The 16,289-nt window shown below is 35.0% G+C and overlaps 1 protein-coding gene across 1 annotated transcript; it reads right to left on the bottom strand.

The window, feature by feature from the left end:
* Window positions 1-696: 696 nt before the first annotated feature.
* LOC145611848 (SEC12-like protein 1) lies at window positions 697-9,285 on the bottom strand. Its single transcript, XM_081667228.1, has 10 exons — window positions 8,890-9,285; window positions 8,689-8,783; window positions 5,021-5,153; window positions 4,750-4,841; window positions 3,726-3,825; window positions 3,569-3,641; window positions 3,337-3,466; window positions 2,592-2,711; window positions 1,315-1,385; window positions 697-1,227 (listed from the first exon to the last, which is right to left on the bottom strand). The coding sequence occupies exons 1-10, from the start codon at window positions 9,055-9,057 to the stop codon at window positions 1,040-1,042; spliced, it is 1,170 nt and encodes a 389-aa protein (XP_081523354.1). The 5' UTR covers window positions 9,058-9,285; the 3' UTR covers window positions 697-1,039.
* Window positions 9,286-16,289: the final 7,004 nt, after the last annotated feature.

Below are 16,289 nucleotides of genomic sequence, written 5' to 3' on the forward strand. Positions count from 1 at the left end.
TTGAGCCGCGTGACGCGCCCCTGTCAGCAGCTGCAATTATTTTTTTATTTTTTTTTTTTTTGCTTCCTTCCACCCAAAACGCAGCGTTTTGGGGAATGTCATGAAATCACAAGTCCTAACACACGTCGTTTTGGTGTGGGGTTAGCAAAAAAATTATAAAAAAAAAATAAAAAAAAAAAAAAAAAAACTGAATTTCAGTTTTCAAGTAAGGCCCACCGTTCCACTGTTCACCCTTATTTCTCTTCATCCTATGCACTGATTTCATTCTCCCCATGAGGAGATTAGTTTCTTCTCATTAGTGTAGGCTATTTGTATTTTTTTTTTCACATTTATTTCTTCTCACGTACATTTTTTAACTCATTGGTGTGAATGCTCTTAGGTCTCACGTTTAATTCAGTTTCATACACTCTCCATTCATAGAAATTCTTCCCATTTTCATAATAGGGTTTCCAATGATTGTATACAAACCGTTAACTCAGTTTGTTCAATTGTTTGTTTTATATATGTGACGATACCATAATAGTGTATAACGAGTATGAGTTAACACGATATGTAGGGTTTTTTTTTCGTATGTAGTGCGCAGTGCTACCCCTACTTAAAAATTCTAGATCCGCCAGTGCATGCACTTAATGTAGTTCTTATTATATGACATGAATGATTTAAAATTTTTGGCGATGAATAGCAGGTAAGCACAGATGCAAAAGTACTATACTGTATAAATTAAAAAGTTTGCAGAGTAACAGAAATATATTTTGTATACGTATCCTATTACCACCCCTAAAATAAATTACATATTTAAGAGTTACAGGTAAGTAGGTTTTAATATTCAAAAACCAATACATTAGTGTCCCATGGAAGAGTTGACAACTAAATAAAAAGAAATTATGAATAAAAAGTAAGACTGAAATTACTTGCTACCTTGCCTTGCTAGAACTGCAGGTAAGGAGAGCAGTGTAAACTGTAACCTCATCAATTAAGACTGCAAAAAGATGGTTCAACCTGGTTGCACCCCAAAACACTATGAAAGTCAAAGCAAGTATCACAAATCGAGTGGCCCAAATGGATCCTCAGATGAAAGTGGGTCTCCTAGAAGGGAATCGATGTGTGATGTAGATGGCTGATATGTGGGAGGAAGCTGCCAAAATGAATCGGACATCACGTAGAAGACATAAAAGGCTATTGCAGAAATCAAAAGCATAGCAAGCAGGAGCCCATAGATCTGCCAATCTGCATAAAGAGACATGAATGTTAGCTCTGTCGCCTTACTACAATTTATGAAAGACTTGGGAATGCATTATAGAGAGAAAGGCTGACCTTTCCATTCTACAGGAACCGTTAGCTGTGTCACCTTAGCGCCCCATTCTTTAGTAGTTGTAAGTACAACCCTGGCAATACAATGTCAGATAAACATTTAAAGCAACACAATGCAAAGCAGCCAAGTTGAAGATAAAAACAATTATTACTCCCCTGAACAGAATCAGGTCATTTGAACAAGGTGATGGCATGTATTTAAAGCTATAAATGAGAATGAAATATTCTAGTTCTAGTATCAAAAGTACATAACAGTAGAAACTTTTACTCCTAAATTAGGCCTTTTAAAATGTGACAACTATAGATGTGAAGTCCTTGCCTCCTAAGGGCCTAACAGAGATCTGGCAATGCAACTCATCAGATAACTTTTTCTCAGAATTTCTTCTTGATGTTTCTCAATTTTTAATAAAAAATCATTTTTACGTCTCTTGTCAAGCAAGAATTGCATGAGATCAAGATTTAAAGAAAGCTAGTCTATAAAGAAGCTCTCTTCTTGGAGCTCTATAAGGCCAAAAGAGCTTACTTCCCCAAATCCATTTTTTTTATATCAATCTCCAACACCTTTGGCAATTCACAATCTAACCATAATCTCTTGTCACTTCCCTGCACACATCCAACACATTTCTACCCTCTAACATCCTGTAAGTTTGTTATGGAAGTGCCTACTAGAAAGAGTCTGAAAGGAAAGTGCAAGATGTATGTTTAAAGACACTCCGATAATAAGAGGACATAGAACCCACAAGAATTTCAATGAGTCGCAAAGGCCAAGAAACTAGACAGGTCAACACCTCATGTTGTAATCTATCATCATTAATGGGTAACAGACTAACAATACACGTTTGTGAGGGTAACAAAAGAGGCTGGCATATCGAGTAAGCAAAGAATAAATCAATAGTATTCAGAACAAATTGGAAAAGGCTTTGAAAATGTCATAACAATGCCTACTTCTGTGGAGAATAAAAAAGGACAAGTTTGAAATTCAAAGTAACATTTCTTTAGCTTTGTTCGAATCAATCCCTGCACCCATCCACAGCAAATTACCACATAGTGATACACTCTAAACCAAATTCCTTTTATTTGATGCCTACATGACCCTTTCTATTCTTCATCTGGTTACTGAACTATAATGCAGCTACTAAGATGATACACTTGAAGAATTACAAGAAAGAGGACAAAGTAAATCATAATTTGCAAAAAGTTCATTAGTTATCATACTATCAGGCATCAGCAACTACAACTACAACAGCAGAGTCATATATAAACATTGAACTTTAAGTTACCTTTCACTAGGACAAAACTCCAGTGCTGCAATGGATGTACCCGGGTGCAACCTCTTACTCCAGTGACTGATCCTCATTGTTTTTACTTCAACTACACATACATCACCATCTTTACTTCCCCTGTCAAAAAAAGAAAAAATAGTGTTTGAAGGAAAATCATCAGTTAAACCCCCAACAAGCATGTCAACAAATCAATAGAACACAATACTTTATACTGATACGGTAATAACTTTTTTGCTCAGCATTATTTGCTTTGACTCAGCTCTCTAACTTTTAATGAGGGAGAGGACGGGCTACATTAATGTTCAGTTCTACACTATTTTTGTATTGAAATGAGGCAAAGAGCCTCCAAATTGTAAGGATAAGCTTTTGACATATTGTAGTTTTCTAATCAATATTTACCAGGAACGGAACTGATTTGAAGCATGCTTCCTTTAAGACAAGTAAACAAAATCTAAAAGCATACATGGATGATCTCTCCCTCCTAAATAGTATCATATTGAAAGAAGTACTTGTACATAGTTACATACATACAACAGAAAGCTAGATGGAACTATGCTATGACAAACAGAGACAGTAAGAGAAACAGCACTATAATATTAATGTGGAGAATAATTAGAACTAGTAAGAGTAAAAACCATCAGATGCTAATCGAACCAATACATGAAAAAATAGAAAGCGCACAGCATTGATGTGAGTAGAGTTCAGATGCATGTGAGAAAATCTTTAGAGTTTAGGTCCTTACAAGGCAAGATATTTTCCATCTTGGCTGGTGGTTAACACTGAAGCAGGCTTTGCAAGCAGTACCTTAAATCCAATTCTATTCCAAGTACTCATGTCCCAAACAACAGTCATCGGTTTAGCCTTAGCCTTAGCTGTATTTAGACAAATTTTATTTTAGTTTACAACTCCAGATAATTTAAGAAATTTTTTCCCAAAAACGTAAATAACTCAGCATCACCTACAAGCTAATTTACCTCTTTGAACAGTGCAAAACAGAAAAGGTTTAGTTCCATCCTTTGAAAAGCAACATAATTCAATCTTTTCATTCTGCACAAGAAATTTACGTATCATCAGCCCAAGTTATCAAAAGTAAGCACATATGAATAATTAAGACTAAATCGAGTGGTCTACTGGATCTCGTTTCAAGGTTGCCACAGTTACTCCATCGTTTGCATTCCAAACTCTTGCTGAACCATCAGTAGAAGTTGAGGCTAAGAACTCAGAGTCTAGGCTGAAAGACAACAGTACATTGTTTATTGACTGTGCCAAGTAAAACTATAAGAGGAGCTTCAATGATAAAACCACACCAGATTGTAATGTAAAAAAAACGACGTATAAGCCAAATCATAGCAGCCAAATATTATTGATATTTCAAAATCTACGTATCATCAAGCCAACTTTTCTTGTTTTCCAATAAGCTTTACAAACAGAATCCAATACATACCAACATAGAATTAAAAAGAGCTCATACAACTGCACCAGAAAATGGTAGTCAGTTAGTAATGCTAAGAGCCTAACAAGAGTAAAGTTATCCTGGTTAAGGATGAAAACATGGAAGAGGGATAACAAGGTGTCCAATTATGATTTACTGAAGGCCCTTGCTTTGTTAGAATAAGAATCTGCTTTGCTGGGGTCATATCCACAACTAAAAGCTAGTTATCTTCGGAAAGAAACACCCGAGCAATAGCATAAATATTTGATGTGGTCATGTATATAAAAGTTACAATATATAACTTACATAATGAATATCTACCCATTAAAGCAAGTTAAGATCTTTACGAATTCTTTAGATACCCCAGTCAATCGACATGTTTGCAATGCTTGACAAGTTGACATACATTTTAATGATTAATCAGACTAGGAAAAGGAGGACAAAGGAAAAAGAAGAAGTATTGACAAATCGGAACGAGGATATAACAGGTGACAGCATAATTCTTCACTTGTAGGAGTATTAAAAAAGACCAAAAAAAAAAAAAAAAAAAAAAAGTCATCAAATAACTGTAACCGCCAACCACTTGGTGGCAAATAAACAAGGTTCCTTTATCCAACAACAATCTATCTACCAATCTATTCTAAGTGCACAACTAAGTATTAATCACTCTGAATGGAGTACAGAACCAAATAAGGATATTAGATATATGGAATTTATTGTCACCTGAAATCCATATCCCGAAAGGACTTTTGAGCATTTGGTTCATCAAGAATTATTCGCAAGCTAGGCCACTCTAAGATTCTTAGATGCCCATCCTGAATGAGAGAAGAGTAAATTAGGTAATGTGGGATAAAGGAAAAAGAACAGCATATTTATTATTTTTCTTGGAAAAAGCGAGTGAAGAAAAGCAAGCATCAATAAAACTAGACCACACAAACTTGCCCCTTTTCATTCACTTCTTCAAAATCAAATTCAATAGTCATAAACATCTTACCTCTCCACCACAACCAAGTTTGCATCCATCAACGCTAAACTCTATACAAGTTTGCAGTCCAATACCTTGTAGAGATGGTGCCTCTTTAGGCAACAGTTTCACAGAAGTTTCTTGAGCACACAATTCAAATAATCTGCAGTTGTACACAAAAAGTTAAATGCTTCTAAAAATGAGTGAAATAGGTACTAACAAAAAGAACTGAACTGCATTTTTTAAGTACTCATAGATGGAAGCTGTTTCATGTGCATGGTAAACAATTATAAAGCCCAAGTAAAAACAACTGCTTATCAGGCCATTGCTTAGGTGGAGGGTTTTTTAATTTTAGAATGAAGGGTGTATTTGATAATATGGACACAATTATTGATGATGTCTGTGTGTTGGGGTGTGTGTGTGTGGGGGGGGGGGGGGGGGGGGGGGGGAGTCCAAAATTAATTTGATTGAGAACCTGGCTACTACTTCCCAATATTCCTTGCTCTATTGGGGAGTAAGGTCTTTAGTGGAAGGTTAAAGGGCCAATGATGGAGTTATTGAAAACAAAAGGTTAAATTTTCTAATTAAGAAGCATGGTTACCTAACAAGTTTGGGATGCAAATGTTCTATAGGTATTGGTTTGATGGGATGATTACAATTCATTGTATGCTCTTTTGGATATGGTAAAAAGTTATACTATATAATTAAAAAAATTTACAGAGAATAATATTTAATATTAGTTAAAATCTACTTCATTGTATGCAAACATTTGGGGGAGAGGGGGTGGACTAAAGCTCTAAGCTTTTGCCAGTCTTTTTTCTCAAATGATAGGGTAGGATATTTTGTTTCAAGTACTAACTAGTATGTCATTCTTCTGTTCAAAATACTTATTTCGAAATGAATCAAAGGAGGCTTGAGAATCAACTGATTTGTAAATGATTTGAAGTATAGAGTACCACATCAAAAGGTTTACTTTGCATCCACTTTGAATAGCTCCATCTACCAACCAGATAAATCTATCTTAACTAATCCTTAGTATTATTTTTAAGACCTTGATTGGCTTGATTGTCTAGCATTACCAAACTAAGTTTTAAACCTTTCAAATTATCCTCAAAAGTTTATACCTTGACATCAACATTACCGTGTTGTCTTTAAAGAGGCTCCAAATTGGAGCAACGTAGGCAGAATCTTGAATATCTTGGGTCTAGACTATGACGGAGCAAGACTAAGTACATAAAATGTAGTTTAGCACTAGGAGGAAGTCAAGCGGGGATATAGTAACTTTGGATGGTAAGGAGGTGCCCATGAGCTAGTAGTTTAAATACCTTCGGTCAATTATGTAGAAGAATGGAGACCAAGATGTAACCCACAGGATTAAGTCCAGCTGGCTCAAATGGAGAGTAGCAACTAGGTATCGTGTGACCATAGCATACATTTGAAGTTTAACGGAAATTTTAATCGGACGGCTATTAGAGTTGTTACGGGTCAGAATGTTGGGCTTTCACGAACAATCATATTAGGAAGATAGAGTAGCAAAGATATGTATGTTAAGATGGATGTGTGGTAACACCTTAAAGGATAGAATTAGAAATGAAGATATTAGGAGGAGAATTGGAGTTGTGAACACTGAGGATAAAATAGGAGAGAACCGATTGCGTTGGTTTGGGCATGTAAGACACTTCTTCTCAACTTCAATTGGTGTTGTTGTTGTCGTCATTTAAGAGGATCACATTGGAGAGACTCAAGAGAGATAGGAAAAGGAGACAAGCAATAAGCATAAACTTCAAAATCACCAAAATTTGGTTCTCAATGCAGTCACCTGTCATAAAGTCTTAATTACCAAAAGTTCAAAATAGCTATGTGTTGCAGTGCTTAAGTTCGGTATTATTCATGGAGTGCTACTAGTTGAGCACAAAATCGTAGGGAGTTCATTCACTCAGAAACTCAATTGACCCCAAGGATGAATTAAGTTACTTTCCACACAGAAAAAACTTACAACGGCATGGCCTCTACAATTAGATATCTGAGTCTAAAAGCATATCATCAAAGATGTAAGGGAAACATAACAAATGTTATGATCTACTTGAAAATTTGGATAGAAAGAAATTGCACAAAATCTGATGTGCAAGATGTTTCTTAAGCAAAAATTACTGGAGGAAAACAAGAAAAAAAGTTTAAAGGGTAGTTAGACATAACAAAAACACTAGGATTTTATTCAATGAAAATCACATCAGGAAAGAATTTTGTGGATAAAAATCACTCATTGCAGAAAGCAGACTAGTGCTTTGAGCAAGCTGACTTTTGTTGATGAAGTTCAAACCATTATGCCCACTTACATGTATTTGCTATCACTTTTGAGTAAGCCTTATTTGTAGGGCAAAACCAAGGATCAAAATAATTTAAGAAGATACTATAAAGCATGGGTCTGTCTGAAAGGCCTTGCGTCACTCCTGCTCTATAAGTATAGAATATAGGATCAGTAAACTAATAACTTGAGCACACAACTCCATAAGCCTCTCGCTAAATCTTTAAATAAAAAAAAATTTACATTCTCAAGGCTAATTGGAGATTTTCGAAAGCTTCATCTTGCCAGATTTTTTTATAGATTCAATGACACTTTTTATTACTAAATCCACGAGACTTTCAAACAACATCACTAATCTTGAGTATGAGTATGCTCTGCACAGGTCTTAATAGTACTAACAGCCTATCCTTATCAAACACAACAATTATGCAACCAAACCTCTGAATACAATTTACTTACTACTGCAAAATGTTGAGTAAGGGATCTTCTCTCTATCATCTTCTAATTCCTATTGTTTTCCCTTCTTCCATCTCCTTTTTGTTTGAGTCCAATATCTCTCCCCTCCATCTTACATACCAACTAAATTAGAATACTTCCTTTGATATCTTTATATATATATCAACTATAAGCCCACTTCCCTACCCAAATAACCTCTCTACTACCCCCCAAAAAGAAGGCCCCCTTCCCTACAAGAGCTAACACACTAAGGGCATGCTTGAATTGGGGGTAATAAATTAAGGGGGGAATTAAAGTCAAACTTGAAAAAACATAAGTAATTAGAAGTGTTGTTGTATGAGACAAAGTGTTTACAAATGAAATAAGATAGTTGTGCCATAAGAAAAAGGGAGATGGAGGAATTATTATCTTCATAATCAGGGTAATAGTTACCCACCCTCCCCCTAGTGTAACTATTACCCCCCAAATGAGGATATTAGTTCCTCTTTTTTTACCTCATACCACACCATCACTACGTAATTTTCCTTACAATCAAACCATCACTATCTCCTCCTTTCTATATTCACTTTCATTTTGCTTAGTTTGACTTTTATCACCCTAGTAATACATCTCCCTTAATCCAAGCATACCCTAAAATGTATGACACTCACATTCATGGTCAACCAATATAAATCTACTTCCGCCTCACACAACAAATATTAAAACAAATATAGCATATCATATATTTAGAACAGATAATTCACCAAAATACTAATGAGTAATGAATAAAAGTAGTTCAAGTACAATTTCTACGAGTTCGCATCAAAGACATTCAAACCCTGTTCCATCTATTACCCGTTAACCTTCCATAAGCCCAAAATGCATCAAACCAACAAATTATAGCTAAAACTGATATTAAAAGGGATGACAAAGTATAAGAAAAGATTAAAGACAATACTCGCAATCACCAGAAGAAGTAGCACAAATTATTTGATCCCCATTTGGGTGCACCGCAATACTAATTGGCTCTCCATCTTCAATTTCATATTCAGCCTGAAAAAACATAACAACCCAAAATTCAAATTCAGAATAATTATGATCAACCCCATCAAAATTTAAAATTAAATAATTAAAATTGAAATAAAATATCGTATGATACCAATGGAGAAGAAGAGAGAGAAAGGGTCTTAGAATCAAAGGAGAAAATCTCAAGCTTTGATTTTGCAGAAGATGATTTATAAGATTTTCCCAAAACCACCAAATTAGCTTTTTCTGGGCGTTTAATCCACTTCCCACAACTCACAATTCCAACGTTTTGCAACTCCATTGATCAACAACCTTCCCTAAATTAATCAAACACAAAACCCCACTTCACAAAAACGAAACTCTGTTTTCTTCAGCGATTAAGAATTTAGCGGTTTTATGAAATAAAGTGGGATTTGCGAGAGTTTTTGTATTAGAAGATGAACGATGAAAAGTGGGTCCTAGTACGGAAGGACGTGAGTATTGCGACGACTACAGCTAATGAAGATGATAATGGGAAGTGGGTATATTAAGAGAGAGTCAAATGTCAACGGATTGATGGATAATTTATAGATTTAGGGATGCATTGCATGGCTGGGTTTAACAATGTGCTTCGGATATTCGGGTTTATTGATTCCCTTTAATGATTTTTTATTTTTTTAATTTTGTGGAATAATTGATGGCTTGTTAGGGAAAGATTGAATGGTTAGTTGTTGTTCTACGAGTTGTTTACAAAATTGGTAATTGATAAGTAACGGAATAAGGGGTTTCTAAGAAAAAAGGTACGAGTACCAAAGTAGTGAAAGTATATGACTTAGGTGAGTCCAGTCATATAAACAGGAAAAAAAATTTAATAAATCTATTAAAGATTAGAGAATATTGTAGAGAAAGATATAAATGGTAATGCAATGTGTTCTATCTTCCATTTCATTAAGCTATGCCGCCAGCCTTCAAAAAAAAAAAAAAGCTATGCCGCCATATTTATACATGAGCATATGATAACCCATAAAACAATAAAGATTCCATCTAAGTAGGGATTACAAAGTGTAGTAAATTAGTCATAATATAAGGGGGTTACAATAGGAGTCATCAAGATGTGGGAGTTACAAGCCGTAATGGAATAATTTACAACACTCCCCCTTGATTATCCATTAACGAAGTTTGTGACTCGTTAAAACCTTAAAAGGAAAAACCCTTTTGGTAAAAACTTAATGAAGAAAAAAGAATACAACATTCTTCGTAATACGTTCGAACAGCTGCCTCATTAAAACCTTGCCAAGGAAACCCAATGTGGGACAAAACCATAATCAAGGGAAAAAGAGTAGTGCAGCGCGTATTTTCTCCCCCTTATGAATAAATAACTAGTGAGTGACCCCCGGGCGTTGCCCAGAGTTGCTACTGTTGTAGCGTACAATCAATAAATTTTTTAGAAGGCTTTTCAAAACTGCAATTGTCATTGTCAAACCAAAATTGAGTTATTCTTATAGTTTTTTTTTTATTTTTAAATTGAATTTTGTGGTTTGCACTTATATGAATTTTTTTCTATACAAATAACATACAAGTGGTTGATATTGGCTTAGATGGTTAAATAGTAATATGTGTAATAAGAGGTTTAGGAACACTTTTTAATATGCAGAGTACAAAGTAGGGAATAAAGAGTGAAGTAGGAAATAAATATGTGTTTTTTTTTTAATAATTAAGCCATATGGTTTAAAGTTATATATATTTCTTTTTCATAGTTATAATGTGTTTGATAATTAGCTTAGATGGCTAAAGAGTCAATTTTGTTGTAAGTGGTTTGGGGTTCAAATCCTTATCATCATTTTTTTATATTTAGTGATGGTGTGGTATGTGGAGATGTTGGGTAGGTGACATGGCGCCGTCAAATGTTTGTGAAGTGACGTGGCGTCATGAATTATTGGTGAAGTGACGTGGCATAATTTGGAAGATGCTACGTGGCGCATAGACGTTTTTATAAACGCCTTTTAATATAGTAGTATAGATTTGATATCTTCTAGTGTAATGATCCATTGTATTAGTAACTTCACACTTGTAGTTGAATAACATTCTTTGATAGTTTCATGTCGACATAATTAAATGGTAATGCAATGTGTTATATCTTCCATTTCATCAAGGTATGCCATATTTATACATGAGCATATGATAACCCATAAGACAATGAAGAGTTCATCTAAGTAGGGGTTACTAAGTGTAGTATAGTAGTCATAATATAAGGGGGTTACAATGGGAGTCATAAAGATGTGGGAGTTACAAGCCATAGTAGACATCCATAATAATAACAATTTACAACAAATTCTTGTTTGACATAATTTAGATAATAATAATAATAATGGTCATATATTAAGTTATAAATATCAGATATTAGATTAAAAATGTCAGAAATTAAATAATAATGGTTATATATTAAGTTATAATTATCAGATATTAGATTGTAATGTTCAAAAATTAGATTATAATTAAGATATTAGATTAAAAGTATCAAAAATTAGATTATAATAGTCAAATATTGGTTCATAAGTATCAGATAGTGTCGTTGTTGTTGCTACTGTTGTTCTCTTCGCCTTCCTTGTTTGTTTTTTTTTTTGTTTGTAGAAATTGAAGCACGTAAAAATCTAAAACAACCCAAAAAAATCAAGAATTACCCAGATAAATTTGAGGAAAACCCATTAAAAAAAACTCAAGAAATCAACAACACCCACATGAAGAATTGCACAAACAGTTTCAGTGGAGAATAAGAATGAACAGATGGTGGGCGAGGAAAAGGAGGGAGCAGGGCTTTAATTTTGTGAATCTATCAATGTTCTGAACAATCATAAACACAAAGAGGGAGGGAATGGAGTCGCCGGCGTCGGGGAATGGGTGGGGGAGGGTCGCTGGCACCGGGAGTTGGGAGGGGGAGGGTGGTCGCAGGCCGCCGACAAATGGCTAGGTAGTGGCAGTGGATGGGGGATGGGTGTGTGCATTATAAACCGGACTCACGTAAAACGGTGTCACGCAAAACCTTCTCAACATAATAAAGTTATCTAATTTACATACAAAAAGCCTTATTTGCTCACAAGGAGAAACAAAATTTGTTTCTCCTTGTGGCAATCTGGTAATAAATTGCAAAAAAAAAAAAAAAAAAGGGCTATTTTCTTAAATAAATATTTTTTAATTAAAAAAGGCTAATTAAAAAAACTAAAAAATTGACTAAAATAATCCTAACTTTGTTTCATTCGCTCTAATAATCCAAACTTTAATATGAATTTGTTTCTAATGGTCCCAATTGACCTGTAACATGTTGAATGGGTAAATTTATATTTAGATTAGGAAAATTTGCGAAAAACTATCTTTTAATTACAAGTTTTTGCGAAAAACTACCTTATAAATATTTTTTTGTCAAAAACTACCAGTTTTAAAATTTTATTTGTGAAAGTTTACAACTCTTAATTTTCCAACCATTAACTAATCTTTTTGGTGTTGACTTGCATGTGATATACAATTATAAGCAACTCTTATTAAATAAATGATAGAGTATATAACCTATATTCCTGGGCTTCAACCAACAACTTAAGTTTTTGGTTGAGATGATCCTTCAACATGGTATCGGAGCCAACGTGACATAGAGGTCACGGGTTCGAATCTTTTCCACCCCGCCTTTAAAGTGGAATTAATTCGCGCCGGGTATGGGAGGGCTTCATGTGAGGGGGAGTGATAGAGTATATAATATATTCCTGGGCCTTAACCATCAGCTTAAGCTTTTGGTTGAATTGGTCCATTCAACAATAACGTTGTTGAGTTTTGTTCATAATTTAGAAGAAAAAAAACTGATTTTTTAATTAATTAGTACCTAGATTAATACTTCTCAATGGAATCAGTTAAAGTAGACTTAAGCACATCACCAATAATATACTTTCTTTCCTTTCTTCTTTATTAAAGAACAGTACTTTAGGAAATAGGAATGCTACATATGACATATGTGTCCTGCTTGTGAACTATTGCAAGATCCACACCATGGTGCCCAAAAGTCTACCACAATCGCATTGAAATAATGAAAAATCTGGGCGTGTCAATTTGGGGGGGTGGGGGAATGAATTTTTTGGGATATACTTGATTGGGTTTGAGTTCAGTAATTTAAGGAATAATGAGAGAACCAATGGACAATTACATGCTTCTACTAAGTAATTTAAGGTGCCAAATTTGCAAATTGATTTTTTTGGGATATACTTGATTGGGTTTGAGTTGAGTACTCGCACATGGAGGAAATTTCAAATGGAAGATGACAGAGGAGGGCTCCTAACTAATGAGAGTATGAAAGAGAGAAGGAAAAATCGTGTATTTTTTGGGGAAAATTTGGTGTTTAACGATTCACGTGCAAGGCAAATGCAAGTCAACACCAGACTTGGGTGGCTTGGCTCTCCCTATGACAAGCTCAAAGAGCCAGATTCACCATGGGGAAACCAAAGATACAAGGTTCTAAACCTAAACACGTACTCCCAACTACCCACTAGACTTTCACTTGATTGAAAAATATGAAGAGGGAGATAAAAAAATGAAAGGAAAATTCTTGATCAAGACCAGAGATATGCACATTCAAGACAGCTAAAGTTCCCAAGGTCTGATGTTTCTAATTAAAGTACGAAAAGTTCCTATGTTCCTGCGCACTCCTAGGAGCTTTCTTTTCTATTTTGAGAATGTTCCTATGTAGTATATTTAACAAGCATTAACTATTGGACAATCAAAATTGAAGTTCCTTGGTTAACATGAGTTGTTTAAACCGATGTAGCGCTTGCTCTTCTGCAAAAAGAGGGTGGCAGAGTATATGAAGAGACATGAAGTTGAAGGGTTGCAATTGTTGGTTGAATATTTCAAAGTCTCATCATTTTTTTCTAGTCCACAATCTCCTTCTTTGCCCAATTATTTCGTTTTTAAAAAAAAGCTTTTATTTTGTTATCATTCTGAGCTTTGAAGATGGTCGGAAACAATGGAGGCTCTTCAATTTTTGAAGCATATCGTCGGTTTCTTGAATTGAGGAAGTCGAATGTTGAGGGCCAATTAGCTGCAATTCTTGATTAGGGTTGATGTAATTCGCAAGGTGGATGCATGGTTGAAGGAGCTTGATGCTATAAACAAGCTGTTAGGAAATTGCGACAGGACTGATGAAGACAAAATAGGTGGTAAAGAAGTTAGAATTGATAGAAATTGTGAGGGTGTTATTGAAATAGATAGTGACAACAACGAAGACTGTGCTCCGACGAGGAAGAAACAATTTGTTGTTGGCAAATCATCCCAAATGCAGGTGGTGGGTGGTAATGGAAGCGGCGCTGCGGCTACCGGTGTTGAGGGCGGCGAGTGTAACATGGAGATAAGCGAGGAAGAGGGAGTAGTTAAAGAAGTTGTGTTTGAGGAGCCTGTTGTGCTGGTGAATCAAGTGGAGCAGCCTCCTGTTATGGTGAATCAAGTGGAGGAGGCTCCTGCGCTGGCTGATCAATTTGAAGCAGAAGAAGAAGACGAGGAGAAGGAGATGGAATCAGGAGAAGAAGAAGACGAGGAGGAGGAGATGGAATTAGGAGAAGAGGAAGAGGGGGATGAGGACAATGAGAATGAGGAGGGGGGTGATGAGGACAATGAGAATGAAGAGGGGGTGAGGATGATGAAAATGGTTTTGAAGAGGAGGTTAAACATGATGTTGAGCATCCTTTGATGGTGGAGATGAGTTTGGGGGTCCTGAAGAAATTTATGGTGACTTAAAGTCTTCAATCGATTCAGATGCCTATTTGCGCACTCCTAGGAACACCATCTGTTAGATTAGTTTGTTATGCATCAAGCTTTGTTTTGATATTAGGTTGGGTTTTTTCATAATTAGTTGGGTAATCTATTTTGGTAAGGCTTGATTGTATTATGGTTTTATGGTTTCTAATTAGGGATGACAACTATTTTGGGATGATTTTGTTAATGGTTGGACAAATATTACTAACAACAAGGAAGTATATCTTATTATGGTTTTACTGGTGTAATTCCTGATGTTTTGCTTATTGAACAGCTGGTTCAGTTTAATTAAGAATGGCTATGTAGTTCTTACTTTATATTTATGCAATTTGTTCTTTTTGTTTTGCTTTTATTTATAGCCTAAGTAGCAGTGCAACAATTCTAAAATAAAGATGCAAGAAGAGATGCATTGTATAAGTGAAAGGGAGGAATTTGATTTGTGTATGTTATAGTTCAACTAAGTAGAGGTGTATTCTAATCTCGGTTTATGGTTTATGTTTAAGCGAAAAAAATGAGGAAAGCATATCATTATTATGTTGTTAAACTTTGAGTTTTGAATTTGTGGTTGTTTGAAGAATAGGATATATTGTACTTCATCACACCCAACTCTAAATCACTTTAAAAAGAATTCTTAATTGAAAATCCTTTGAAATTCCTAAAATTCAGTAACTTTGCCACTTTATTAGAGTTTTGTGAAGTAATGACCACTTCATCAGCAAGATAAAACCATGACTTAATAACAATGTATGTAACATAATTGTTTGGTGTAAAACCCACTGATAAACATAGCTTTTTAGAAAGTAGTATTAATAGTTATAGAAGTACACTTCAATAAATAAGTGTCATACATTAAACTAAGCCCGGATCATAAGTCTTCAAATTAATTACATCAAAAGGCACACATTGCCACAACAGATTAAGTTTATCAAAAGTTAGAGAAATAAAGGCACACATTGCCACAACAGAATAAGTTTATCAAAAGTTATAGAAATAAACAGTGTACTTGGCATAAAATATAGTGTGCATAAAGTGAAAACCAGGCAAGGGATCTCAAATGGGCTAACTAATCTTGCATTGTGTAAAAGGTGTCGAATAGAAATACAGACAAAAGGATAAGCATGGCTTATCTTAGGGGGAGTGTGTTTCTATTAGAAGCCCAATTGACTGTGTTGATGTTCTCAGGTAAGAGAAACAACTTTGACATTCCACTTGAGCACATCGGACCTCTTGATGGTGTCTGCAGGCCTAACCTGAATAAGCAATGCCTTAGATTGTAGTGCAACAACTAGAGCACTAAATTCAGGCCAAGTTTCCTATACAATGTACATATATAGTTAGTGTGTTACATAAAGTTAATGTAGGTAGCATTTGAATTTTTAACTACCCGTTTCTTCTTTTTTAGAAGTTCAGTAGTTGTGGAGTGTAGCAAATTTGCACATTCATCGCCAAAAGCAATCAGACGGATGCTACCAGTTCCATTTGTTGCAACAAATGAGAAGTTGTTCTTGCATTGATTGAATGTATATTAGCTGCTGTATATGTGTATATATAGTGTAATGAGTTTGAAGTTTACTTAAATTCAACGATTTTTTCTTCTTCACAGTGTGTGCACATAAACTTAGCTCCTTGAAAATAGTCACATCGTTTGCCACATGTTATACATCCAATGTATGCAACAACATCTTCTTTTTGAGGGCTAGGGATTGTTATCTTGAACCAGAAGTGTGTATCAAGAGTAATATATGTGGACTGGAAAATTAAGTATGT

Source organism: Chenopodium album, chromosome 24 (assembly GCF_948465745.1).
Source record: "Chenopodium album chromosome 24, dcCheAlbu1.1, whole genome shotgun sequence".
In the NCBI taxonomy this organism is placed as follows: Eukaryota; Viridiplantae; Streptophyta; class Magnoliopsida; order Caryophyllales; family Amaranthaceae; genus Chenopodium; species Chenopodium album.